The 26830-nt window shown below is 33.6% G+C and overlaps 2 protein-coding genes across 5 annotated transcripts; one reads left to right on the top strand and one right to left on the bottom strand.

Moving 5' to 3' along the window:
- The first annotated feature begins 7040 nt into the window (after window positions 1-7040).
- LOC120067907 (Prefoldin chaperone subunit family protein) lies at window positions 7041-9189 on the top strand. The gene is made up of 3 exons (XM_039019531.2): window positions 7041-7323; window positions 8249-8318; window positions 8800-9189. The coding sequence occupies exons 1-3, from the start codon at window positions 7189-7191 to the stop codon at window positions 8844-8846; spliced, it is 252 nt and encodes an 83-aa protein (XP_038875459.1). The 5' UTR covers window positions 7041-7188; the 3' UTR covers window positions 8847-9189.
- Window positions 9190-10619: 1430 nt separating this feature from the next.
- LOC120067008 (eukaryotic translation initiation factor 4G) lies at window positions 10620-20202 on the bottom strand. Of its 4 annotated transcripts, none has more exons than XM_039018370.2 (10): window positions 19857-20202; window positions 19453-19708; window positions 19171-19277; window positions 18812-18937; window positions 18631-18704; window positions 18431-18487; window positions 16201-17667; window positions 12930-16081; window positions 11317-11511; window positions 10620-11206 (listed from the first exon to the last, which is right to left on the bottom strand). In XM_039018370.2, exons 2-10 carry the CDS (start codon window positions 19617-19619, stop codon window positions 10876-10878), a joined length of 5676 nt encoding a protein of 1891 aa, XP_038874298.2. In that variant the 5' UTR covers window positions 19620-19708; window positions 19857-20202; the 3' UTR covers window positions 10620-10875. The 4 variants fall into 4 exon arrangements, with proteins under 4 accessions (XP_038874298.2, XP_038874299.2, XP_038874296.2 ...); XM_039018371.2 differs by having other exon boundaries at window positions 18812-18931; window positions 19857-20037; XM_039018368.2 differs by having other exon boundaries at window positions 19144-19277; window positions 19857-20035.
- Window positions 20203-26830: the final 6628 nt, after the last annotated feature.

The raw sequence follows: 26830 nt of genomic DNA, 5'->3' as shown, positions 1-26830 counted from the left end.
TTGTTCGAACATTCCCCTCAGGGACTCTATGATCTCACGGGCTGTGAGCATGGGCTCATGCTTTTTGGCCAAGACTTCATTAAGGCTTGTCAAGATATACGCTCGGGTCTTTTCATTTGTCCTTGTCCAATGTTCATATGTTTCCCTAACGTTTTGAGGAGCATTGAAAGGTGGAATGGGAGGACACTCCTCCATTAGGACAAAATGCAGGTCATCGTTGATTAGAATAGTGTTGATTGTGTTTTTCTAGCTAGCGTAGTTTTCGCCAGTTAATTTATCGGCGGCTAGTAAACTAAGAGTATCGGTAGCCATCTTAATAATTGCTGAACAAGAACAAACTACTTTAGTCTATTTGCGTTAAACCACCTTTAAGAAAACCAATCAATTTTTAGCAAAATATTCTAGTATACCCTAAATGACTTTTATTTTACAATGATGCTTCAGTGAGGTAGAACAAAGGTCACCGTAGGGTGATCAAGTTCCCCTTCACTGAAATGAAACATTCTCAATCATTAGACAGAAACAACTCCTTGTCCTTGAAACTAATAGTCACCATTGTTCGGTCCAGAATTTGTTAACATCCTTAACAATTCTGTGTAAGTGTAACCTCTTATTTTAGGTTATAGAGTCCTGCCCCAATGAGCCAACTGTAGGGAAAAGTCGATTGGAACATGAGACCCTATCCATTTCTAGAGATCAAATAAAGCGTCATGTACAGCCATCCTTTAGAGGGACACCCACGATGCCTCAAGGCGATGCATGAAACTTTATTCAACCTAATGAGAGAAACTGAGGGATGTGTTGTCACACGTCCTGCTCCCACTTACTATAAACACTCTCTTCATTCACCTTGATATTGATCTACCTAAATGCCACCTGTAGGGGGACACCCATGGTGCCTCAAGGCCGAGAGTAGATGTCACGGTGTGAACTTTTAGGGAGAAACATGTAGAGGATAAAATGAATTATCATATACCCATTTTTCTCTCACTGAGTGTTCTGCCTAGGTTAATTAACTTAGGAAAATTCGGCTACTGATTTTAACTAAGTGTTTGTTTAATTTGCTCAAAAACAACTCTTGCCTTTAATGGTTAAACAATTTTGATTCAAGTCTCATTAAAATCTTTAATAGACTTTCATCAAACTTGCATGCATGTAACGAATCTATCTAATTCACCTTTCCAGGTAGGTTCTCAGGTAGGGGTGCGATGTTTCCATCGACTTAAGTGCCCCAGCCTAGTCAGAACCCGCCTTAGAAAAAAGGTCCCTTATAGATACATTTGTTGCATATTTAATCTTTTATTAAGAATCAATTTGATCATATTAAACCGATTTAAAAGATTAAACTTAGATTTCTAATCTCATCAAAAATGTGATCTTAAGTCTATCTCAATCATATTTTAAAACAATTTTAAAAAACGATTATAGCCTAAGGTCTGCATGCAACTCTTTATTATTGATTTTAATTATAATTTCATTTAATTATAACAATTATAAATAAATGAAACAATTAAAAATCAACCATTGCATGCTAGACATACTTTAGTTAATTATAACATTTATAAATTAACCTAAGGTAATGTCATGCTTCATGCAATGTTCATTCATTACTAATACATAACATTTATATAACTAAGTGATGAATCATGCCATAGCATACATACCATACATCCATTCAACCATATATTATAACACTTATAATATAAATGATACACAGAAATGCTACAATGCATGCATGCATATACTATAACACTTATACTATATAATGCATGAGCATGCTTTATGTAATTTAAATCATGCATATTCATATACTATAACACTTATAATATAAAATGATGCATGAAAAGAAATGCATAACCCATGTGGGTTTTAAAATTATATGACATATATTATGACATATAATATAAAACATACATCACATGTATATTTATTTAAAAGTTGAGACTGGGATAGAACCTTTCTAAAAAGAGAAACGAAAGGCTAACTATTACAAAATCTGCGTCAACCGATTCGAAACAGGTGAACCGGGTCTTGAACTGCTCGAACTGAACCGCCTTTCAAAGAACACCTGGCAGCTGATCATGTAGCAAACACACCATGCATCGAGCAGCTATGCGTCGAGTATGAAAAACCATGCGATCGTGTAGCTAATGACTATGTGATGAGCATGATAGTCTACGGGAATGTGTAACAATCAAGCATGCGTCGAGTATCGAAATACTGTGCGATCATTCAGCAAGCGAGTGCCTACGTGATCTTGTAGCAAACGCCACATGATCGTGTAGCAAACTCTACACGATCGCGTAGCATTAGCTATACGACCGTTTGGCAAATGTTACACGATCGCGTAGCAAATTCTACACTATCGCATAACAAAAGCTACGCGATTGTTTAGCTGTAGCTACAGGAACTGGAACCTGTGTTTCATATTCTCCATCGAAACAACCCTCTGCAACTTTTCTGTGAAGCCTCTGGAACATCACGAGCGACTAAAAAAACTAACAAATTTACAGACTCGATTGCAAGAATTAATGCCAAAAAACGCAAGGGCTCTTACAAACCGAATTTGTAAAAAAAAAACAGAAAGCCTTAAACAGAGAGTTCTATCCCGTAAACATCCATCAAAATTCATCCACAACCATTCATCACATAAACAGAATGCAAATAATAAAACCCACCATTACTGTAAAACAATTCAATACAAGAATGGAATTTGGAATAAAAAACCTATAACATGACTCTGATACCAATTAAAGGAACTCGTATGAGGAGAATCTTAAGTGGAAGCGGATCGACTAATTTCCATTAATTATTGAACACAAAGTGAACAGTAAACATACAAATAGATATGCATTTAAAACTAAATTACAACATGCATTTTAAGAAAAGGTTTCAAGAAACATCACTTTTGAAGAACCTTTCTTCGTGTTTCTCCCTCGAACAAAATCACGAATTTCTTGAAGACCTTCTTCAAGATAACCTCGAACCCAAAACCCGGACACTACCACAATGTTACATTAGTATTCTCAGGGTGAGAACCCATGAGTGGTGGACTCTGACTATTTTGGTTAAGAGGGAAAGGTTAATGTGGAGGAAGAAAAAGATTGAGAATTTTTTCACACAAGGCAAGCTCATATAACACTTCTATCTTTTTCTCTCAATCATTCAACAGCACTTGCAAAAATCGTAGAAGAAAAAGAAAAACAATTTTTCTTTTATTCCTTTTGCCATAAAAGAATAATCATCCCACTAAAGTGGATGGAGAGAAAAGATGGGGAAGGGAGTTGTAACTCCCTTCCTTATTATTAAAATAATAATAATAACATAAATATAAATATGATAACTAACATATTATATATGTTATATCAAATATAACATATAACCTATAGTTTTAATATTATATCACATACAATATAAACTATAGTTTCTTCCCCTATTTTATGGCATTTAACATAAATCATATATTTAACAACTATGAATCACATTCATAGAAAATATATTTGAATCTCATTCAAATATTTTCCATTATGTTATAATGTATCAAATACATTATGACAATTATATCACATATAATTGAAACAATTTAATTATATCATATATAATTAAATCTCTCTATTAATTTGAACAATTCAAATTAATCAAAAACCTGATTCTCAACTAAACCCTATTGAGCTACCAATGGGACTTTATGGACCTATAGCTTGAAGCTTTAATGGTACTTGAATAATTAATTAAATTCTTTAATTACATTATTCACCATTCGTTAACTGTCGGGCACTCCACTAAAGACCAACAACTACACTCTTCGCACTACAAATATATTTCTGTGTCCATTGGATGTAATCAATCAACAATATAATGACCCTTCACAAATTGCTCCTAAGTACAGCTGGGCCAAATTATCGTTTTGCCCTTGTAATTACATTTAACTTCTTAAGTACCACTAATCCCTCTAATGCACAATAGATTATAGTCCAACTATGACTAAACCCCTCTGGACCATGAGAAGATGTGGCATCACATTGTTCAAAACCTGGAATCAGCTCTTAAGGGAGCAATTTATCTACTTACCTCTGCCTTGGGGAAGGAGTGAATTCCATCTCGTGTAGCTGTGTTCCCAACTCCCCAATCAGACAAATCCTTAAAATGGTAGGCTTGTTGAGTTGGCGATCTGATCACTCTCACCCATACAAATCAAAGGACTGCCCCCATAGACAGAAGTTCACAACTCACTCAAGATTTAGGTCATGTTACCTATGGTCATCCTAGTGAAATGTAAGTCTTTATTATGAACGGTGTTATATAATGATACTAAATATTTCGTGGTCCAGTCTTATACAATGTTATATAATGATACTAAATATTTCGTGGTCCGGTCTTATACAAACTTCTTTATATAGAATATCCCCACTCGCATGTCTAATAAATGAATGATCAGGATCAGATCATTTGTAGCACTTTACAAAAATTGTAACACCCACAAAGTGAGCCATATTCGTAGTGTCACCAGGATAAGGTACCCAGCCTTATCCGTCTACTACAGACCATTTAGGTTATCACTTAAATATGATCCACCCGTATGTCTCCACATACATGTTTAAGTTACAAAGATAACCTTGGATGTTAGTTTGTTGGTTTGTGGTTAATGCAACTAAAATATCATATATTTTATAGACAATGAACAAAAGATCATATATTTTATTAAATACAAAAGGAGTTTGTTCATACAATGTTTATAAACTATAAAACCCTACGAGATTTAGAGCATCAACCCCAACAAAAAAGAAACCACAAATGGGAATTAAACTTTAAATATTTGAAACATGTGCATGTATAGATAAATATATATGTGTGTGTGTATATGTATTTTTTGTTCAGTTCATCATCATCATCATCATCATTAAAATAAGATAATAGAAAAACCCTAAATCTCATCTTCTTCATCTTCTTCATTTAGTCGTCCCCCCCCCCCCCTCCCCCCTCCAAAAACAAAATTATCTCTTTCTCCTTCTCAATCTCTTGTTGATTGTTGGTTCAACAACCCTTTCTTGAATTCCATCGTCTTGACTTGCTTTTGACGATCACCTTTGCTAGGTCGTCGACCTTTTTTCCTTGCACACATGTTTCGTGCTTTTGTTTCTACTTTGAACATCATTTTCAACAATGACATTTTGGGATTGATAGTGTTTAAAGTTGGGTCAAGATCCTATGAGCAAAATGGTCACGTGGAATGAAGATGATGAAACTCCCTACAACTGGTTTGATATCAAACGCAATCAATATTTCCAATAGTCACATCGTCCTGAAGTTGCAGTTCCTTCAAATACTCACTTGCAACAATAACTTTACTAGTACAATCAACTTTGCTCTTTCTCATTTTGGAGGAAGCCCATTGTTGTAGACATCCATAAGTTCCAAATTACCTCTATTGCCTTGCTGTCATCTTCCCTCGCATACACGCATTCTATAGATAGCTAGAAGCGTTAAGGACCATAGTGGGTGATTTTTAATTTTTGCTTCTGAAATGTTTAAATACTGTTATTTGTAGTTCTAGAATGTTTAGGTAGAATGCATTTATGATATTTGTGTTGTTTTTGAAGCAGTGTATTTTTGCATTCTCGTTTGTACTTAATTTTGTTATTTTAGGGTAGTTTTGTTATTTACTAATTAGTATTTTCTATTATATAAATTCGTTTTGTTATTTTTATAATTTTGAAACCTTTTTTCCATTTTTCCAAATGAAACTTTAAAATTTATTATTTCTCTTGTTAGCACAAGAATGAAATGGTGGAAGGAAGAAAAATATAAAACCCAATAGACCTTTTAAAAAATGGTTGACAAGAGAATAGCAAATTTTCATGTTTCATTTGGAAAAATGGCAAAAAAATTTCGAAACTAGAAAAATAGCAAAACGATTTTATATAATAGAAAATAGTAATTATTACATGACAAAACTACCCTAAAACAAAAAAAAAAAAAAAAAAAAAAAAAAAAAAAAAAAAAAAGTGCAAATGAGAATGCAAAGATACACTGCTTCAAAAACAACTTGAATACCACAAACACACTCTACCTAAACATTCTAGAACCATAAATACACAGTATCTAAATATTCCAGAAGCAAAAATTAAAAATCTAACCAGTATGATCTTTAACACTTCTAACCATCTATAGAATGCATGTACGCAAGAGAAAATGATGACCAGGCGGTGGGGGTCATTAGAAACTTATAGATGTGAACAACAATGGATTTCCTTTTAAGGTGAGAAAGAGCAAAGTTTATTGTACTAGTGAAGTGATTGCACTAGTGAAGTTGTTGTTGGCAAATGAATATTTGAAGAAATTGCAACTTCAAGATGATGTTACTATTGGAAATATGATTATGTTTGACACCAAACTAGTTATAGGGAGTTTCATTGTCTTCATTTCATGTGATCATTTTTCTCATAGAATCTTGAAAGCCAACTTTAAACACTATCAATCCTAGAATGTTATTGTTGAAAACGATGTTCAAAGTAGAAACAAAAATAGGAAACACATGTGCGAGCGGAAAAGGTTGGCGACCTAGCAAGGGTGGTCGTCAAAAGCTAGTCAAGACGATGAAATTCAAGAAAAGTTGCTGAGATTGATAATGAGAAAGAGATTTTGGGGGCGGCAAAATAAAGAAGATGAAAAATGTGAGATTTAGGATTTTTTTAATCTTATTTTAATGATAATGATAATGATAATAATAATTAATATTAATAATGAACTGAACAATATATATACACACGCACATGTTTCAAACATTTGAAGTTTAATTCCCATTTATATGTTTTTTTTTTAAGTACAACAAGCCATTTTTACGTGTTTCAATATGAAAAATTGAAAACATAAAAAATATGGAAAAAAAAGACAAATTAATTTGATAACAATAAGTATAAAATAACAAAAAAAAAAAAAATATTTAGATACAATTGTTTTGTTGTTCAAGCCATATATGTGATATGGACATATTTTGAAGGTCTTAAAGCCGAAAAGGTTTTGGGCCGAGGAATTGTGGTGTTCCTTTTTAAGATTGAAAGAGATGAGCCAATCATTTTGGACCCAATATGAATGGCCCACAATGCGCTCTCTTCTAAGATGAAGATCACTTTCACTTTACCCAAAACGAAATAACGCAGTCAAATCGAGGGTGAGATCAGTCGGAAAATGGATGCCGGCAGTGGGTTTAGCACGGCGGCGTCCCCGTCGATAACAATCGAAGAACAGAAGCTGGAAATAACAAAACAGATCAGAAGTTACGAGGTTGCCATTGCAGAGCTCAATCATCTTTCCTCTTCCAGAGTAAGCCCTACCGCGCTTTTTCTCTATATCTTTGTCTTCTTTTTCAAAATTTGAACTAGATGTAGAACGCCTACCGCGCATTTTCTCTATATCTTTGTCTTCTTTTTCAAAATTTGAACTAGATGTAAAACGATGTACTGACATTCTGTTTGAAAAATGCTTTGAACTCTGCCTATTTTCCTTATTCTGCTTAATTTTTTGCTCGGTATACGCTATTAACTAGGGGTACAGTGGAACTGAAATCTATATTACATGTTGATCTAGGTTTTAAATCTTCAAAAAAATTGCTGAACTTTTTTCTGGTTGATGCATCTTCTTTTGAATTTGATTTTAGGTATTTTTGAAACACTAGACTAACTTCTGTTTTTTTGTTTTTTTTTTTTAATTGGATCTAAGATACTTGATTTATTTACTCCTTTTATTGTTTAGAAGAATGTTAGTTAAGGTAGTGACTTTTGATTGCTCCATTTTCCATTTTATTGAGTCCTAATATAGGATTAATATAGGATTAAAATGTCTTGATTTTATGAAAATATACATGAAAACATTCATGTAAATGAATTGATATTCGAACAAAAATATGAACGAATATTGATATCAAATTCTTCCATTTCTAAAAATATTAGTGGAAGCATTAATATGTGGATGAACAACACATAGTATCACTTTAGTAACTAGGTCTTTTTGTGATTATGATCCTAGTTTGTTTTTGTTAGATTGGATTTGTAGTTTGGGATCCCTTTTTTTATGGGCTTTTTTTATGTCCTTGTATATTCTTTTATTCTGTTCAATGAAACCTCGATTTCATATTTTAGGGAAAAAAATATTAAGAAGATTAAAAGATGAACAACCACTCCCCTCTCTGGACTCTGAGCAATCTTTTACTCATACTAATATACATTCTTGATGTTGTTGTAAATTGCAGGCTATCTTTCAGAAAAACGGAAACATATTTTTTCGCACGACTGTTCAAAAAGCAACAACTTCAGAACAGAGTAAGAATATTTGCTATAACAAACTTCTACTCCCCCATGTTTTATGTCTTCCCTCTGAATCATATCCAATTTACTTCCTCATGGTAGACATTTCCATCAATGTTTCGATCACTAGAAAGGTTTTGAAGATCCATACTAAGAAGAAATTTTCTTTTTTGAAATATATTGTGGAAATGTGATTAAAATATTGAATAGATATCGCAAAATGTTGGATATATAGCAAAACGTCAAAGTTCAAAGGGGCTAAATGAAACTTTTTAAAGTCTAGGGACATAATTGAAACATAGCACAAAGTTAGTAAGTGGAAAAATGTTGTCTTTTATTTAAGAGTTCAAATCATTTTTGAGTTCTTGACATGTGTGTGATCTTTTTCTGTTTGACCTTGGTCTCTCCTTCGACAATTATGAAATTTGAGACTTACTATTATTGATTAACTACTTGATCCCACCTCACCATTTGATGGGCTGTTTTCTCTTTTCAGAGAAACTTGATGCGGCTACAGCAAAACTCGAAAGACTAAATTCTTGATTTGGACAGTCGAGGTAGAAATATTAGGAATGACTTTCTTCTAAGTACTTTCAAAATGCGTTTCAGGTATTTAAAAAGCCATTCCAAACCGGTCTTGAATTTCTCACATATTCAAAGGAAACTCAGGAGCAAAGCCTTGATTTAGAGGTTCAAAATTCAGCTTGCAAAATCTATTTGTTAAAACTTCTTCCATTTGAATCAACCCTCGATATTTTGTCATTTCCTCAATGAAGGAAAGTATATGAAAGATGAATAGCTTGTTTTGATGTAATTGATCATTCATTTTGCAGACAATGATGCTTCATCATGTAAGTTTGAGCTGATATGATACAATTTTTTCAAATGTTGGTTTGATTTTTAGTATAGGGTAAAGGGTTTTAATACACTTCAACATAGATATATTGAGCAGTCACTTTGATCAGTGGGTTTGAACTGCCTGCTCAGTCTAGAAATATATAAAGGTTAAGCTTATTTTACGCCTTAGCCTACACACTAATTTTATTTTGGAGTGAGAATTCATCTAATACAACAATAAATTCTCTGTTGGCCGAACTAGATTGATGTTCAAATTTCGACGTTCAGGCTAGGTAGGGTTGACCTTCAAATCTCATAGGTCACTTGGTAATGTTGTTGGTAACATTGAGGTATGTACATTTGTTTAATTTTGTTGGTAGGGATCAAATTTTGAAATTTTAGCAAATGGCTTAGAGCGAATGGGTTCAGCAACCAAATGTAATATTGTCATCTAGTCGTCGTATGTCGAGATTAATTGAGGGGTGTGCAAACTAGTCCAGAAATTTGAGACTTGTGTAATAACAACTTTGTCAGTCAATAGATATTGGCTACTAACAACTTGGTAAGTCAATTAGATATTGGCTAATTTGATTAAATGTACTTTAAGTCGAAAAGGCTTCTCTTTCTAGTCCAACCCAAACCTTTCCTTTTCACTTAAAAGAATGTGAATCGAAAGGTTTATATATATTTGTTGTTTCAATTGTTTCCAAAAAGGATAATTTTTAAAATATAAAAACTATATACTTCTTGCGTAGAGTAGTCGAACTTATTTTTAAAAAATTCAATGATTTTATCGAACTATCAACCGATAATTAGTGTTGGAATTAGCTGCAAATCATTTAACTTCAACCAAGCATGTTTTCATTAGGTTTTATTCTAAGAACTCGGAAGTGAAGGTTCATTCATATCTTGAAAAGAACAATTTTTAGCACAAAACATAACAATTTTAACTTTTAAAAAGAGAAGGTTCTTTCATATCTTGAAAAAAGAAACATCTTTTGTTGCAAACCTCAAATTAGAAGATAAAACAAAGATAAGATGTGATTAAGAGTAAAGTCCCATGAATGTAGCATCAAAGTAAACAAAACATATTTAATTGACTTTGGATGGGAACCACCTAAAGATGCCTTTTAAGTGCTTTTTCTTAACCATCAATTAAATAAAAAATAACCTACACATACTATTAACTTTCTCAACTAATATCCTATCAAAAACCTCACTTAAATTCCAATAAAACTCGAATTTCCCACCTTGCATATTATTGAACTTAAATAAAATAAAACTATATTACAATTCATACACAAAGGAGCATAGTTTAGGCGATTTAGAATATAATAAATAAATCGTGACAGCTCATGGCTTTTATTAACTTTGCTATACATGATTTAAAAAAAAGGAAAACAAAAAAGATTAAACGAACACTCCACAACATTCAAAAACAGAAAGGAACCATAAAAAAGAAAAAAAGAAAAAAAAATGTTTTTCTGGGTACTCTCAGCTGAACCTATTCTATAATAATAATTTCAGAAGACATTGTTGAATTTAATTACGTTAAAGATGAAGATGGATAAACCCCCAATTAAATGGAAATTTTCCCACCCAACCCTGAAAAAGGAAAGATATATAAATTTCTTTTTCTGCAAATTAATTTAAGTAGCCTAAAAAAGCACTGGGGGAGAGAGATCACGATTCCAACTAACAAAATTACAGCAGCAGCAATTTTGATTGACTACTCCTAAATAAATTCCTCTAAGACTCTTGATTTCATAGGGTCGGGGGGCCGAAACGTCTCCAACCGCAAATTCGAGTTTGTGCGCATATCGGTTAAGAACCCCTCTCCTTTCTCTGATCTGATTGCTTTCAAGACGTTGCCAAGAACATCAGCTGCAAGCCCAGCTTGAAGAAGGGCTCCAGGTTCCTCTCCACCTTGATAGATTAAATCACCAACTTCTCTTAAAGAAACCATACTTTCTGTGATGACTTTGGCAAGAATACGACCCAAATATTCTGGAGCCCTTGGGGCATCATTTACAGTATCTTCTAAAGAGGCAAGAACTGCTTCAAACCTGCCCAATAATGGAGAAGAGGGAGAATAATGATTAAAGAAATGTCAGAAATTTCACAAAATAATGCCATTCAAACAAATGGGTCGGTTAATGCTTCTTTTTTTCATTACCCTTTAACAAGATGAGCTTGGTTCAATGTGCCATCATTAGCTCTCGAGAGGTTAACAACAAGTTTGGCCAAAAGATCCCTTTCCAAATCCGACCTCTCGAACACGTCGGTGACCCAGAGACTGATCATGGTTGGATGGAAGGCTGGGGAGTTCAACTCTTTAACGCACAGAGCTACTTCCTTCTCATCTCTGGCACTGAAAAGCAGAAAGACAACCAAGAGATAAAGCAAAGCAGGTTATTATATCCCTTTCAAATAATCCAAACATATGAATATGATATTATGGTATGAATCTCACACAATAATCATCTGAGCTATAACATTTACATTTTATTGTAAGGAATATCCTAATTAGGTAGCCACCAAGAAATTTGAACAAGTACTTTTACTTCTTTCACATGCCCCAATATACCACTAGGCCAACTATTTGTCCAAATATAAGATATATCATAAATAAATATAGCAGTATAGATAAAATTCCTAAGATGGTAAATGAATATATCACCGTGTCAAGTCGGAAATCACGCAACAGAAGTTTGGACTCATCCAGTAAAATCTTATTTCTTTTTTGGGATAGAAAAGAATTTCATTGATGAAATAAAATATACAAAAGTTTAAGCTGTCCAAAGAGATTAACAGAAACTAATCTGGCTGGATATAAGTGAGTTTAGACAATAATTTCTAAAGCTATAACATTTTTACAACCGAGAACTCATTAAGCACTTACAAATAAAATAGAGTGCGCTCACTACTAAAAAATGATTACCGTTACAAAGGTCATTCAAAGAAAAGCGAGCTTTAAAGTTTTCCCATTCATATTTATTTTACATATAGTTGAAGTTTTTATCTCAAGAAACCAAAACGTAGTAAAGAGGTCAAACGAAAACCACCCCCCCAAGTTTTAGAGTTTCTTCTAAGATTCTCCACTCCATTTTGAAGGCAGAATATGACAAAGTTAAGACATAGGATATCAAGTGCTTTTAAAGGACTTTCCGCCTATTAGAGTTCCAGACTTCTAAAACAGATGCCCTCAACATAATCAATCCAGTCCAATTATTTGATATCTCACCATACAAGACAGTATACCCAGGTTCTCAGGCTATATATCTATTTAAGTCCTCAAAACAAAATAAATGACTGGCGGCTCGTATATAGAAAACCCAATTATGGAGAATCAACCCTTGCGTGTGTTCCAATCTTTCAAACTTCATCCAAGAAACTACCTTATATAAAACAAGCACTAATAATCTTATAAATTGGTCATAAATAAAGAACCTTCAGATTTTCTCCAAATAAGTGGGAAGGTCACATTGAGAAGCTCAAGGTCTCACAATATACCACATTACAACACACCATTTCCTTATGTATAGAAGCTCATCAACTGGTTTAGGAGTATATAAACTAAAGTGATCGCAAAAACTAATGGCATTGTCAGATTAACAAAATTTATATAATTTTGAAAGCCAATTTGGTCATAGAACTAAGATGTGTAGCAAAAACCCACTAAACATTGATCCAATAGTACCATCAAGTTCTTTTATATTTTTTTTTTTAGAGAAGAGCAATAAGTTCTTTTATAATGCAAGCAAATAAAATATTCAAGAAATTGCATACCTGTAGAACTCCTTGATTGCGTTCAATGACAATTCTCGCAACCGATCTTCACACGATACCTTTTCAGATGGAAGACTTGGGGCCAAAGTTGGCCCCGGTGGTGTCGCAGGTGAAATTGGACGAGATCTATCAAAACTCCGACCTGAATGTCTCAAGTCCTTATTCCCATAATTTGAATAACGGTCTTGACCACTCATATGGTCCATTGAAGTTGGACCAGCAAATCTCTCTGGCATATGTCTTGAAATAAGGTCCTCCTTAGAAGTTAAGGTCGCACGCTCTGATGCAGAACTATATCCATTCAAAGAAGCTGTTGGTTGACTTCTCAAATCTCCTGGAAGCTGGGATATATCGGCAGGAGCAGCTGAACTTGGTTGTGGTCCTCTAATGGACATTCCTCGAGCAAGGCCACCCTGTGGTCCCAGAGTGATCGAGTCATCACCACCAGCTCTGTGAGGCAATGTAACAGACAATGTCCTAGCTTCGTAAGACTGTCTTTCATCTTGACGAGCATCTTGACTACCACCATATCCACGGGACTGATGTGGAAATCCACGGAAACCCCCCATCTGATTACCTGGGGATGACACAACTGATCCCCTAGGGCCATAATCCATAGGTGGGCCCCCTCTCCTTGCTGAAGGATTTATGCCTGGACCACGACCAAACCTACCAGTTTGAGCCTGCCTCTCTTGAGCAGCGTCTCTGTGTACTTCCTCAATCTTCTTTGGGCCTTCAACTTTTCTCCTCTGCTGCCATTTGTTCTTCCTCAGATCAATTGCATCTTTTAGCATGAACCTAACCCTGGATGATAATTTCATGTTGTTTGATAACATTGTCATGATCTCAAAATAAGAATCCATATATTCTTTTGCTCTGGGATGATCTATCATCTCTCCAATTGTGCTCATCAACTTGCACAAAGCTTCAACATCTTCTTCATCTGGATTCTGATATTCCCCCAGTAACTTCTTGATGCACTCATGCATTATTCTTTCAGTCAACATTTTTTTCTTGTACAACTCCCCTATTAATCTAATGTTACCTAGCATTCTTCTCCGTGCCTTAATCCGTTTTTCTTCTCTTTCCTCTTCAGACTGCTTTACCTCACCTTCTTCTTCAACTTTGTTGGCTTCTTCCTGTTCTCTTTCACCTCTCTCAAATTCCTCCTGACATTTGTTGAGTAACAATCTCTTAAAAGTGATTTTCTCGTTGTCTTCACTTAAATCAGGCAGTTCTCCAGCAAGATGGAAACAAAAGTTGGCATACATTTCACAGAAAGTAGGCTCCATTAAAGCTTTGTCAAAAATCTGTGATATTACTCCAGTCAGTGTTCTACCATTATCAATGTTTACTGCTTTTACTTGTTCGAAGAGCTTTTCAAAGTTCTGAGGAGTTAGCTTGTTTAGTATAGCCTTCAATTGCCTCTGTTTGGTTTCTTCTTCATCTGACACCTTACCCACCTCATACTTCTTCTTAGCTTTGTGCATGGTTTGCAATGGTGTTAACGGTGAAGGAATTAAACCCTTCTGAAAATTGGTAGCTCGTTGCCATCTATCTGCATCAGAATTATTTCTTCGTAGCCCTCCCTGTGGTCCCATAGACTGCATAGGCCCAGCAAGTATTCCTCCAACATATTGAACAGGAGCCTGTGCTCCGGGGTTCCTCAGAACACCAAAATTGGCTCCTTGACCAGGTCGGAAACCTGCACTAGCTCCATAAGCTAGATCGAAACGAGGATCCTGTCCTGGAGCAAAAGATCCAGGCAATTTGCTCCATCTGTCATCATCAACCAAATTACTACCACGACGATCCAACCGTGATCCCCCACTCGAAGGTCTATCTACCCGTCCTGGACTCGGATACGAATCACGATCATGATGATGAGATGCATTGGCATGAGTACTCATTAAGGACTCTATATCAGGCGTAACTTCAAAGTTATGTGGAAGGTCCAAAAACTGATCGGCAAACTTGAGGAGAAAATCCCTAGAATACTTCTTGGCCATATCTCCCATTCTGTCCCCATCATCAAGCACCGGTGTACCTACACCACCTCCATTAGCCGACTCCAGTTTGGGTGTAGCAATGTCCGCAGCATCTTCCCAATCATCAGGCTCAGCTTTACTCAGTGCAACAGCATCTTCTTTAATGGCCTCAATGGATTCCTGCTCTGTATCCACACTAGAAGATCTACTTTCTGTCCTCTCAATACTCTCAGAATGTGCTACTGTTTCTTTCTTCTCTTCAGGTCGCTTATATGCATTGTAAAGGTCAGAAGTTGTTCCTGCAGCATCTGCCATTTGAAGAATTGCCCTTAGCTTCTTTTTTCCTTTTCCAGTCGTACTCTTAACCCTGCTCATCTCTACAACAGATTTATCCTTGGTACCGGAAACAGCATGTGAACTATTGTCACCGGTACCAACAGTATCCAACACCTCCCCATCATTCTTTCCTTCTGAAAGTCCCGGGTTTAGGGAAGATTCAGATGACAGGTCGGATCTGATAGCTTTCTTTTGAACTTCATTGCTACTCATATTGTCATCTTTACCAGAAGAATCAACTACTAACTTGTCACCTTGAGAATTTTCAGGAACAGTTGAACTAGAACTCACGGAAGAAGACACGTCAGCTCCTGCATGACAACTCACAGGTTCATCCACAGCCCTTTGGGCAGCTTCAGAGGTTGAAACCTCGTTGCTAACAGTAGTTGAGCTCGCAATCAAGTCCCTTTCTGTTTTCTCAGCAACCTCCATAGATTTTCCAACATTATGATCTGAAACATTTTCAGAATTCTTAAGATCTACAGGAAGTTCAGAAGATGTTACTTGTCCTTGTTCTTCTATTTTCAGTAGCACGGGTTCTGATTGCTTTTCTTTTGAACAGATATCCTGCTTATCATCAGAACTGAGATCTGCGTTCTTGACATTTCCCTGACCAGAATTTTCTGGAGAAGAATGAGCTACAGAATCCAAACCGGCATCCTTAAATTCTAAAGAATCAGAATTAATGGCACTGACTGATTCTGACTTGCCTTCCACAACTACTGGAATGGTCAAAGATTTAGCTTCAACTCCTTCAGAAACTGTAGGAGAAGTTGTGTCATGCACTTGACCAGGCAGTCCCAATGCTGATGAAGCTTGTCCACTAATCTGCAAGTAATGATTTTAAAAAAATAAAAATAAAAAATACACACACCAAAATAACAAAACAACCTAGAGTAAGCCAGGATACAAAGGTCAACAGACAAGTAAAGGACAGACAAAAGTACCTGATGCTGTGATTGGGTGTATCCTTTCTTGCTTGTTTTATTCTGATGATCCTTGTGTGAGTCAGACCTAGATAACTTTTCCCTTCTCCCTTCACTATGTGTTCCAGCTAACTCGGACTCCTCAGAGGAAGCAGTCAATGAAGATTGCACAGAGCTGGAATCTTGACCATCGAGTGAAACCACCGGAGGTCCTTCGGTAGACTGTTTAGATACTAAAGGTGAAGACTTCATCACCGCCGGCTCTCTTCCAACTTTTGAATCATGTAGAGAACTCTCCGAGGATGCATCTACTGCCCTTTGAGAAGATTGAGAAGAAGGCAGGGTTAATTCCACAGATGGGCTCGAGGGTTTCTGTGATTTGCCTTCCTCCATTGTAGATAATCTATTTGGCAATGTGTCAGAACCCTTGCCACCTGTAGGATCAGCAGGCATTTTGATCGTAACGTGAACTGTTCCTGAGGGAGCGGGGGATTGCAAACTATGAGTATCACGAATATGCTCTCTATTAGGTGGATCTGAAATACCATGCATTGGGACCCCACCAGGCTTCTTAACATGCATATCAATGTACGGAACATTTTGAGAGCCCTGGCTAACTGGATAATTAAATCTGTGAGGCTGAGAATTTGGTGCAGTTTGAGCACTAGGTAAAGGAAGAGAACTGGGGCTTGCAAAATATAAAGGATTGGGATTGTAAGAATTGGGGTAGTAGTTCATTGCATGATTTGGTGCATATGGAAGAGGCTGCGTTTGCGAAGGAAGATTATATTGTGGCCTAGGGCCTGAAGAACCAGTATCAGCATATGCATTTGTTTGCTTATTATCAAATATTAACTCTTCATGTGTTTTTGGATCAGTAATTCTAACAGCCGACTTACGAGGGCCACCAAATTTCCCTCCTTGCTGTTGAGGGTATTGTGAAGTTACATTGATGCCTAAGTTGCTTAATTGAGGAGGCAACTGAGAACCTATTTGAGTTGCAAAACCCAATCCCTGTCCCTGATGAATGATCCCCTGTGGCTGCATTGGATGGGGATGAAGACCCGGAACAAACATTTGCTGTTGAACTTGAGGAGAGCTTCCAATCTGCAATGGCACAGGAATTGACATGTGCAGTGAACTGGGGGTTAAGCCCTGTGACTGCATCTGTTGATTGGGACCTCCAAATGGCACAGGTACTTGTGGTGGGTGATAAGGCATTGTCATAGAGATTCCAGACATAGGAGTCGTGGGCTTTAGAGTTTGGGTTGTGGGATGATTTGGTGATGCTTGCACATCCTTTTTAGCCTTTTGAACTGTATGAGCATCCCCTGTATTAGGTTGGTTAATGATACCAGCATCCTTCTGTTGTAACTGCTGTCCAGCATTAGGTTGATCACCAGCTCCAGCATCCTTCCTCTGTGTCTGTGGCTTAGGAGCTAACGGTATGGGCATTGGAGGAACTGGTCTAAAAGATTCATGGCGTGCCTGACGTACAGCAATAACATACAGCTTTAGCAAACCAAAACCTGGAGCCATAGAAAGCTATGCATGGTGCATTGAATCATAATTGCCAATCTACTTTATTATACAAGCAATAATCTCAAATCCAGACGAGATAAAATTCTAGAAAGTTAGCAGCTTCTTGGATATAAAAAGTATAACACTGAAACAAGCAAAAAGATGGCAAGTGATTGTAAGAACTAGACACTTCAAAAAGTACCTTTGTGGACCAAACCAATGTTTTTCAAAGCTCAAGGCGCAATAGTCTTCTGGGGCTTAAGAACAAGCGGAAAAAAAAAGAACACGGTCTTTTTTTTTTTAGGAACATTATATATAAAAGTGCTACCTTAAGAAGAAAAAACATAGTTGAAGTAAAAATATGAAAAAAAAATGGCCCCTAAACACAAGAAATTTTGCATTTAGGCTTAATAATTTTTATTTTTTTAGTTAATGAAGAAAACCCTAATTTTACTGTTTTTAAAAAATAATGAAAAAGCCCAGAGGCCCAGGGCTATGAGCCTTGGGGCTTCACAAAAGACATGCCTCAGGGGCGCCTTATTTTTCAGCCTCGCTGTGGAGGCGAGGCGCCATACCTGCACCTTGAGCCTAGGTGTGCGCCCAAGAGGGCTTTTTAACACAGGTTCAGACCAATCTACCAAATGATACTTGCTTCAATGATTATCGAGTATAGGAACTGATAGTCCTAGAAAGTTAGAAACAAGACAATCCAGAAGGAAGGAATACAAACCTGGTCACGTTTCTGTTCATCTAGATTAGGAGGAGCTGAGCTAGTCCTAACTGGAAGCTACAAAACAAAATAGGAATCTCCATTACAAAAACACACACACATACACCAGGCGCATAAAGAACAACATCAAAAAATTTAGAGGAAAAGCACCTGCAAGAAATTTTAAATTTGCATTCAGTGTATTAGTTTGTGGAATTTACCTGCATACCATTCATGAATCCAGGACTTATTGACCCAAATTGGAAAGAAAATTCCTTTGGTTGATCTCCAGTACCTAAGACATTAAAGGCATCACTAATCACTAAGTAGCTAAAAGAGGTTAAATATAATGATTCACATTGGTCAGAAAATCGAACATGGAAACTGTATACTACTACTTACCCTTTGTCGGGGTAGTGGGCGCAGCCCCATCAGAAGTCAAGGGGGAAGATTGAGAAGTTGGAGCTTTAGGAACATCTCTGGTGCTTCTGTGGGTATGTGGTCCTTCTGAAGGCTTGGTAACTGCACCTGTAACCCTTAAATCAGATTTTGCTACACATACATACAACAAAAAGAAAATCTTCAAAAGAACGGGGAAGAAAAAATTGTTGAATATCCAAAACAATTTGCCCTTAAAAAAAACTGGGTACACTTCCAAAAATTTCTCCGGCACAAGAGGTTAGAATCAAACAAAAACAAAAGCAAAAAAAAGGTAAAAGATTTAGTAACAATACCATGCGATTGAATCTGTCGAGACTCACCATTTTGCACTCCTCGCGGGTTAGGAGCGTTACTCGTATCCGTAGAATTTACAGTAGGAAGACCTCCTCTAGATTGCCCTCCTTGAGCATTATTAGTCTTCTTAAAACTAAACAAAATCCCCCAGGAAAAAAAATTACGAGAATCAATCAAAGAAATCGAGATATAAAAATCATCAGAAACACACCAAAAAAAAAAAAAACAGCAAAAGAAGACGAAATTCAACAATTGGGTGAAAAAACAACAAAACGAAAACGAAAAAAACCGAAACCCTAGATCATTACCTACGATTAGAAGCGATCGACGGGGTAGGGGCGGACCCACCGGCACCGCCGGGTTTAGAGTGAGTTCCTGAAGAGCCTCGCTGTGGATTAAAGTTGTTGGATCGCCCGGATTTGCGATGCTGAGTGTAGCTCTCGTTCTTATCGGACCTTGATTGATTGAAGGACATATATTCCAACCCTTGATCTCTCCCGAAAAGAAAAGATGTAAAAAAAAAAAACAATAATAAAAATAAAAATCGAAACTTCCGATTACTCCCTGCAAAAACAAAGAAACCCCATTTGAGAAAACGCCGGTAAAATAAAAGCGAAAAGCAAAAACAGGCAGAAGAAAAAGGGGGAAATCAAAGAAAACCGGAAAGGGAAAAGAGAGAATGGGGAGAGTAGAAGAGTGAGAATGAAGAAACCTGTGGAGTAAGAGTGAAGAGAGAGATGAAAAGCAGAGGGAGATTAGGGTTTTTTTAATGGGAAACCATTAGAGAAAGGTTGGGAATGGGGGGGAAGGAGGAAGAAGAAAGGGGAGAAAGGAAGAGAAGGAAGGGTTGGGGTTGGGGTGTGAGTTTTTATTTGTTAATTTTTTTGGTGTGTGTATTAGTAAATTAAAAGTGTTTTGTTTAGAGAGAGAGGATGGAGGAAAGGAAAAGGGTAACAAACTGACTGGTAAGATGGGTCAAAAGAGGTAGATTTTTTAGGAGATCGCAGATCGAACGAGTCTTACTTTTCCTCTCTCTTCAATCCAATTTTTCACACCAACACTCTCTTACCACAATGCCTCTTCACATTTTTCCTTTTTTTTTTTCTTTCTTTCTTTCCTTTTTTATTTCCCTTTTTTTCTATTTTAACTCACATCACCACTTAAATATCAATTTATATCCCTAAACTTTAATATTTATATCTATTTAAATCTTAAACTAATAATTATTCAACTTTATGGGTTGTATCAATTTAAACCTCAAACTAATAATTGTATTCATTTAAACCATAAACTTTATACGTAGTATCAATTTAAATCTCGAATTTTTTTAAATGTATCCATTTAAACCTTTAATTATGTTTCATATGGATAAGCATAGTGTACAACTTATAATTTTATCAATTAAACCTCTAAACTTACACAAGTTTGATTTTAAAAAATAAATATTTTTTATATTTTTCAAACTAAATCTAAGGAAATGTGTAAATTGATACTATTATGAAAGTTTATGGTTTAAATTGATATATTTATAAAAGTTCATTGGTTAAATTGATACAATTATTAGTTTTGGGTTTACATTGATACAACCGTTGAAGTTCAAGGGTATAAGTTGAAACTTGTCCTAAAAATAAAATAAAATAAAGCCTCGTATTAAGGGGTGTTCAAAAATTACGATTTATGTTGGATTATAAACTCATTTGATCAAGTTTGGTAAAAAAAATATATATTTACAGGTGGGATTGATTAGTGGATTCACATAAATTTCAAACTAAGTTGAATTTGTTATTCATTTTAAAAAGATTTTTTTTTAACTTATAATTCAAGTTTGTAAATGGTGATAGTTTCAATTGCACACTCGAACTTTCAATTCTAAAAATTGGGCTCTCACTCTTTTACTAACGTTAAAATTGGACTCCTAAAATTCCTAAAATGGTTGTAGAAATTGGACCTCCAAATAGTAAAAATTGAAATCTCAAACTTAAATCATTGTTACAATTTCTTCGATTAAGTATATTTAAGGGTCCAATTTTAACACCTGTATAAGTTTAAGGGCTCAATTTTTATAAGTTTTAGGGTATAATTACAACTACCACTATACTTTATAAATGGTTTTTACAATTTGCTCTAATTAATTTCATGGTTTTTTGGATTATTTATTCTCTAGCAAATCTTTAGGAAAAATTTTAACATGTTGAGTTGTTAATTTAAATTCAATATATTAAAAATAATTTTTAAATAATTACATATCAACATTTTACTCTTTTTTTTTTAATAAAATTTCAAATAAATGACGCAAGAAACCAAATTAACCCAATCAAATATTTTTGTGGTTGGATTGGGTTGATTACTTAATAGAGGTTATCTGGGTATATGAAACTTATAATTCGAACAATTGGGTTGGGCCTAAGATGTATTTCAATCCAACCCAACCTAATTTGATCCATAAACGTTCCTAACTCATAGTATTTAACTTATTGACCAACATGAGTATAACTCAAATAGTCAAGAGTCGAGACATATACTCTAAACTGGATTAGGAAGTTGGAGGTTTAAATCTTCTCCTGACATGTTGAAATCAATAAAAGAAGAAGAAACATTTGTTTTCATTGACCCAAGACCATTTGAATCCATTTTATATTCAACCAATATTTTATCGAGTCAACTATTTAACCCACACAATTAAAAATGCCTCAATAACACATGGATAGCATGAACTATTTACGAGGTTTTATTAAACGACAAGGACAAGATTCTAACTTTGAAAAATATATGGACCAACATTTTTTTTTCTCAACCATATATATGATTTTTATAATTTAATGCACTAAACTTTATATGAATTAAGCTATATCATTACAAGTTTAATCTCTCAGTTTCAAGTCTTAATAAGTTCATGAATTAAAGATGTTTAATAAATTCTTAAATTTTTATTTTTATTTTTTATTTAATAGGTATTGACCCAATCAATATCTCTTAATATCATATAGACACAAAATTAAAAGTCAATGTAAAAATTTAGTTGTGTATAATAGATTCATTGACTTCTAATTTTTTAGGTTAGAAACCTATTAAACACATAGATTAAATTTTAAAACTAAATTTGTAGGGTAATATTTTAACATTATTTTTGTTGTTTTCCATTTTTGGAAATACGTTTGTTTATATGATATTCTAAAAGCAAGTCTAAACTATATTTTTTGTTGATTTTTTTTATTTATAAATACTTATTATTTTTTTTATCTCCATAAAAACTATTTGGAGTAAGGATTAAAATGTCGATGTCAATATTTTACAAATATATCGACAATAAAAAAAATTATTTAGATCAATAATGAAATTTTTTATTCCCAAACTATAAATATTGAATATTGTTATTCATGTTTTTATTCATATTGGATTAAATAGATGATCTTTTACATGTGTTATGAGCATTTATAAACAATATCAATGAAAATCCTTAGTTTTTTTTTTTCTTTTTAACAAATGAAAATCCTTCAATGTATCGATATACGACATCTCGATAAATATTTTAATCATTGGTTTAGAGTACTACATAAAAACATGTTTATAAAATAAGCTCTATACTTTAGCTAGAAATAGAAAACTATATTTTAACCTTACTTTAAGGCCCCATTTGTTTCATAGGTTTTCCTATGGGATTTCAGATAGATATTTAATAGAAAGTTTAAAACTCGTCTTGGGTTTTTTAATAATTGCAAAAGCGTAGAATTTTTATGTTTGGGAGATGACAGTAAAAAATTAATAAATTAATATAAAGTATTCATTACTATTAATTTTAATTAAGGGTTGTTTTCAAATATAGGAAAATGAATAAAAATATGTACAACTAATAGCAAAATATCACAGTCTATCTAGACTACTAGTTGTAAGTATTTTTAACGGTTTTGTCATTTAAAATAATTTTCTTTTAATTAATTATTAAATAGAAATATATTATTTAGAATTAATAAATTTCAACTACTATCTTTACCATTAATATTTTATGTTATCTTAACTATTCAATATAAATTATTATTGTTAATCATCAATATTATAATTAACCAAATAATTAATTAAATTATGTTTAATTAAAAAGTATTTATTAATTAAATAATTAATTAACATAACAATAAATTAATTAGTGTTAAATTTAATTGATCTCTTACATTTAACTAAATAATTATTTATTTTTAGTTTCTATACACAAATATTTAATTTTTCGACATTAATTATCCTTAACATTTAAAATCCAGACATTCAAATCTCATATATTTAATATCTATACTCATGAAACAATAAATGTGATCCAAACGGCTCTAAATATTGTTTTTGTTTTTGTTTCTTCAATCAACTGCATGGTGTTTTGTTAAGGAGAGTTAATATTATTCTTGGTATACTTTTCAAAAAATATTATTCTCTGTATGGTAATTATTGATTTGTAAATAAATAATAATACATCATTTAAAAAATAAATAAATAAAAAATAATAATACTATTTAACTTTCCAGAAAAAACAATGTTTATCACGAATTTTTCCTTAAAAAAAGGGAAAAAAAACTATATTTAACTAAAAGGAGAAGACATAAACAGTGGAGAGAACAAAGTATAAAAAAGATGAAAATCAAATCATGATTAGGAGTGTTATACTAAAATCCCACATAGTTTGTCTATAATCCAATATTTTTATTTCACAAATTTTAAAACACACGCGCACACATGTATAACAACACTAAAAATAGAATATTGATCTCAAAATTCATTACAAGCCTATAAAAAGTTATAGTTCAACTGGCATAAATTTATTGATAATATCTATAATGTATTGAATATTATCAATTGTCTTTTTCAGACAATGTCATTATTAGTTATGAGTGCTTATATTATATATGATAAAGAAAGGAAGGATCGAAAACCATTAAGTGGCTTACGAGCAAAACATATGATCGGATGAATGGACCTTCCTCGAGCAGATCATGATGGCTTTGGGATTTTATTGTGTGTGGATTAATCTAATTATGTATTGTATTTCAACACCGATTTTTTTTTTTTTTTTTTGTTTTAATAGAGTTCCGTAAAAAACCTTTCAGTCGTCAAATGTATTCCCTAGGCAGCCTTATATCAGGGGTTATTAGCTGGAATTCATATTGCGAGAGATTGTCCTCCCATTACACATCTTTTTCTTTGCTTATGATATTATGGTTTTCTTGGAAGCATATGTTGAGAAATCTTGGGTTTCGAAGCAACTTTTGGAAGAGTATGAACTGTATTATGAAACACCTCAAACTTCTATCGCAAGAATAAGCATAAAAATAATAGAGAAATTAAAAGAAAGCAATAAAAACTGAGAACACAATAATTTATGTGGAAGACTCTCAACTCGGAGAAAAACCACGATCCACCAAAAAGAACTCCACTATATGAAAAAGTGTTACAATCACACAAAACTATTCTCTCTCCAGATCTCAATTACAATAGCACTCTCCCAAAACTTGTATACTGCTCACACCCTTTTATAATACAAACGAAATTTGATTAGAGTTAGCAAATGAAGCTTAAAGTGAATCTAATTGGGACAATTTGAAACTAGAGGTATAGACTCATTTTATAGGCTTGAAGCCCATCCTCATTCTTGAATTTAACCAGTGTGAGATTCTTCAATTCCAGTAACTTACGAAAATCCCAACAAGTTGCCCTCGAACAAAGTGTGAATTCGAAGAAATCTAATTTGCTCTTCTCCCCAAACGTGAAAGGCTCTGTTTGCAAAGGGTTCACGCGGTGGAGTTTTTTTTTTAAGGCTTTGTATGGGGACTGAGTTGACTGAAGTTTGGTGTGCAGAAGGAGGTTGGCAACGAATTATGATTTTAAGGAGGCTTGTATGTCTCCTATTTGGCGGAGGTGTTGCGGTCAAAGAAGGATTAAACATTGGTGATCAATCAGCTCATGGAGTCGTTTTTGGAGGTTCACACAGTTTTGGAGCGTATTTGGCATGATGTTTGGCAATGGAGCGTATATAAAATAAAAATTTACAAAATATTTTTAAAACTCATATTTAGTTTGACTCTTCCTCCCCTCCAATTTGGTATCTACAAAGTTTCAATTTCATTGCTCATTAGTTTTCCTTTTTCTTTCTTGTAAAAAATGATTTATACTCTACTCGGTGTGGTTTATCAACTACCCTCAATTTTTGTAAGTCAAATGAATTTAGACTTTTCATAACTAATCTCTTTAAAACTATTTTTAACTTTATTACATTTGAAGTCAATTCAAACTCGTCTAAATAAAATTATTCTTTTCTGAAATCCTGTCAAAATAGTAAAAGAAATTATCACATAATTATTCCTACATAAATAGAGAGAGAGAAAAAAAGATACGATAAAAAATTACTCATATTAATGAAAAGTTGTGACTGTCCATTTGGTTTCAATATTTCCCTCTATTTATTACTTTATCTTGCATTTAAATTACTCTTATAAAAAATCGTGCATTAACCTTTTAAAATCCAGATCACAACATATTAATTAATAAAATTATTAAAGCACGTTTGGAAGTTAATTTTTTTAAAAAAATATAGTTTAATATTTTTTTAAAAAAAAATTTCTAAAAAATATTTTTGAAATGGTTAAAACAACTTTATAATATTCAAAATCAATCTAAAAGGTGACTTTAATGGTTTAAAATACATCTAAAAATATTGATTTTTATAGGTCAAATAATTTTTTTAAAAAAATTTGAAATTATAAAATGTCTATTAAACAAAATTTATTAGGTATTTTTTATATTTAATGATTCATCAAATACAAAATTAAAAGTCTAGTGATTATATTTATCATTTTTAAAAAGTTTAGTACCTAAAAATAAATATTTGTAGGTCCTTGTGAATAATATGAGCTAACTCTTAGGGTAACCGACCTAGAAGGGAGTGGCACTCAAAAGGGAAAGAAATAAAACGAAGCAAAGGACGCGCTTTTGCCACGCGCCGCTGCGAGGGCGATTGCACCGCTAATCGGGGGGTGGAAACGTTTCCCCTCCCCAAATTTCATTTATTATAATTTTTTTTTTTTTGAAAAAACAATCATTTTTAGCCCTAAATTTGTGGATTATACCAATTTGGACCTAAATTTTTAATATAATTTTCAATTGGACCCTAAACTAATTCGATTTTATAACTTTTACCTCAAATTTTTTTATATAAAAATATCTTTTTAATCGGTGAGTTTTCAATAATTAGTCTATGTTTTGAATTAGTTATTTTAATCCACAAATATTGAAGAAAAGTTTTAATAAGTCCATGACTTTATAATTCTCATTCACTAAATTTTTTTATTTAATTTTCATTTCGTTTCTCATTAACTTTGTATTTCGTTTTTCATTTTTTAATTTTAAAATTTCAAATCATTATTAAAGTTATATAAGAAACTTGCCGTCAGTAAAAAAAAAAATAAAGTTAAGGACCTTTAAACTTATTTTTCATATCTTGGAGATTAAAATGACTAATGTAAAATATTGGGAACTAAGTATACTTATTTATAAAAATTGATAGACAAAAAAAGTGCTTTTTGTGGTAAATTTGAGGAGCAACACTGATATAGAGAAAATATAATATAACAGTATATTTAATAATATTAAATATATATAATATAAAATAAAATAAAATAACTAAAATTATAAAATTGGATAATATGGAAA

Source organism: Benincasa hispida, chromosome 12, assembly GCF_027475165.1.
Source record: "Benincasa hispida cultivar pf3 chromosome 12, pf3_genome.v1.1, whole genome shotgun sequence".
NCBI classification, from domain to species: Eukaryota; Viridiplantae; Streptophyta; class Magnoliopsida; order Cucurbitales; family Cucurbitaceae; genus Benincasa; species Benincasa hispida.
The sequence above is the reverse complement of the archived record's forward strand: the minus strand, read 5'-3'. Positions and strand labels throughout refer to the sequence as shown.

Excerpts from the sequence above, each read along its gene's own strand:
- LOC120067008 (XM_039018368.2), bottom strand. The coding sequence starts at position 19,619 with ATGTCCTTCAATCAATCAAGGTCCGATAAGAACGAGAGCTACACTCAG. Across the intron at positions 18,938-19,143 it reads TCGACAGATTCAATCGCATG|GTGCAGTTACCAAGCCTTCA; the intron begins GTATTGTTACTA and ends TAAGGGTTACAG. Across the intron at positions 11,512-12,929 it reads GCAATCAAGGAGTTCTACAG|TGCCAGAGATGAGAAGGAAG; the intron begins GTATGCAATTTC and ends TCTGCTTTTCAG.
- LOC120067907 (XM_039019531.2), top strand. The coding sequence starts at position 7,189 with ATGGATGCCGGCAGTGGGTTTAGCACGGCGGCGTCCCCGTCGATAACA. Across the intron at positions 7,324-8,248 it reads ATCATCTTTCCTCTTCCAGA|GCTATCTTTCAGAAAAACGG; the intron begins GTAAGCCCTACC and ends TGTAAATTGCAG. Across the intron at positions 8,319-8,799 it reads AGCAACAACTTCAGAACAGA|AGAAACTTGATGCGGCTACA; the intron begins GTAAGAATATTT and ends TTCTCTTTTCAG.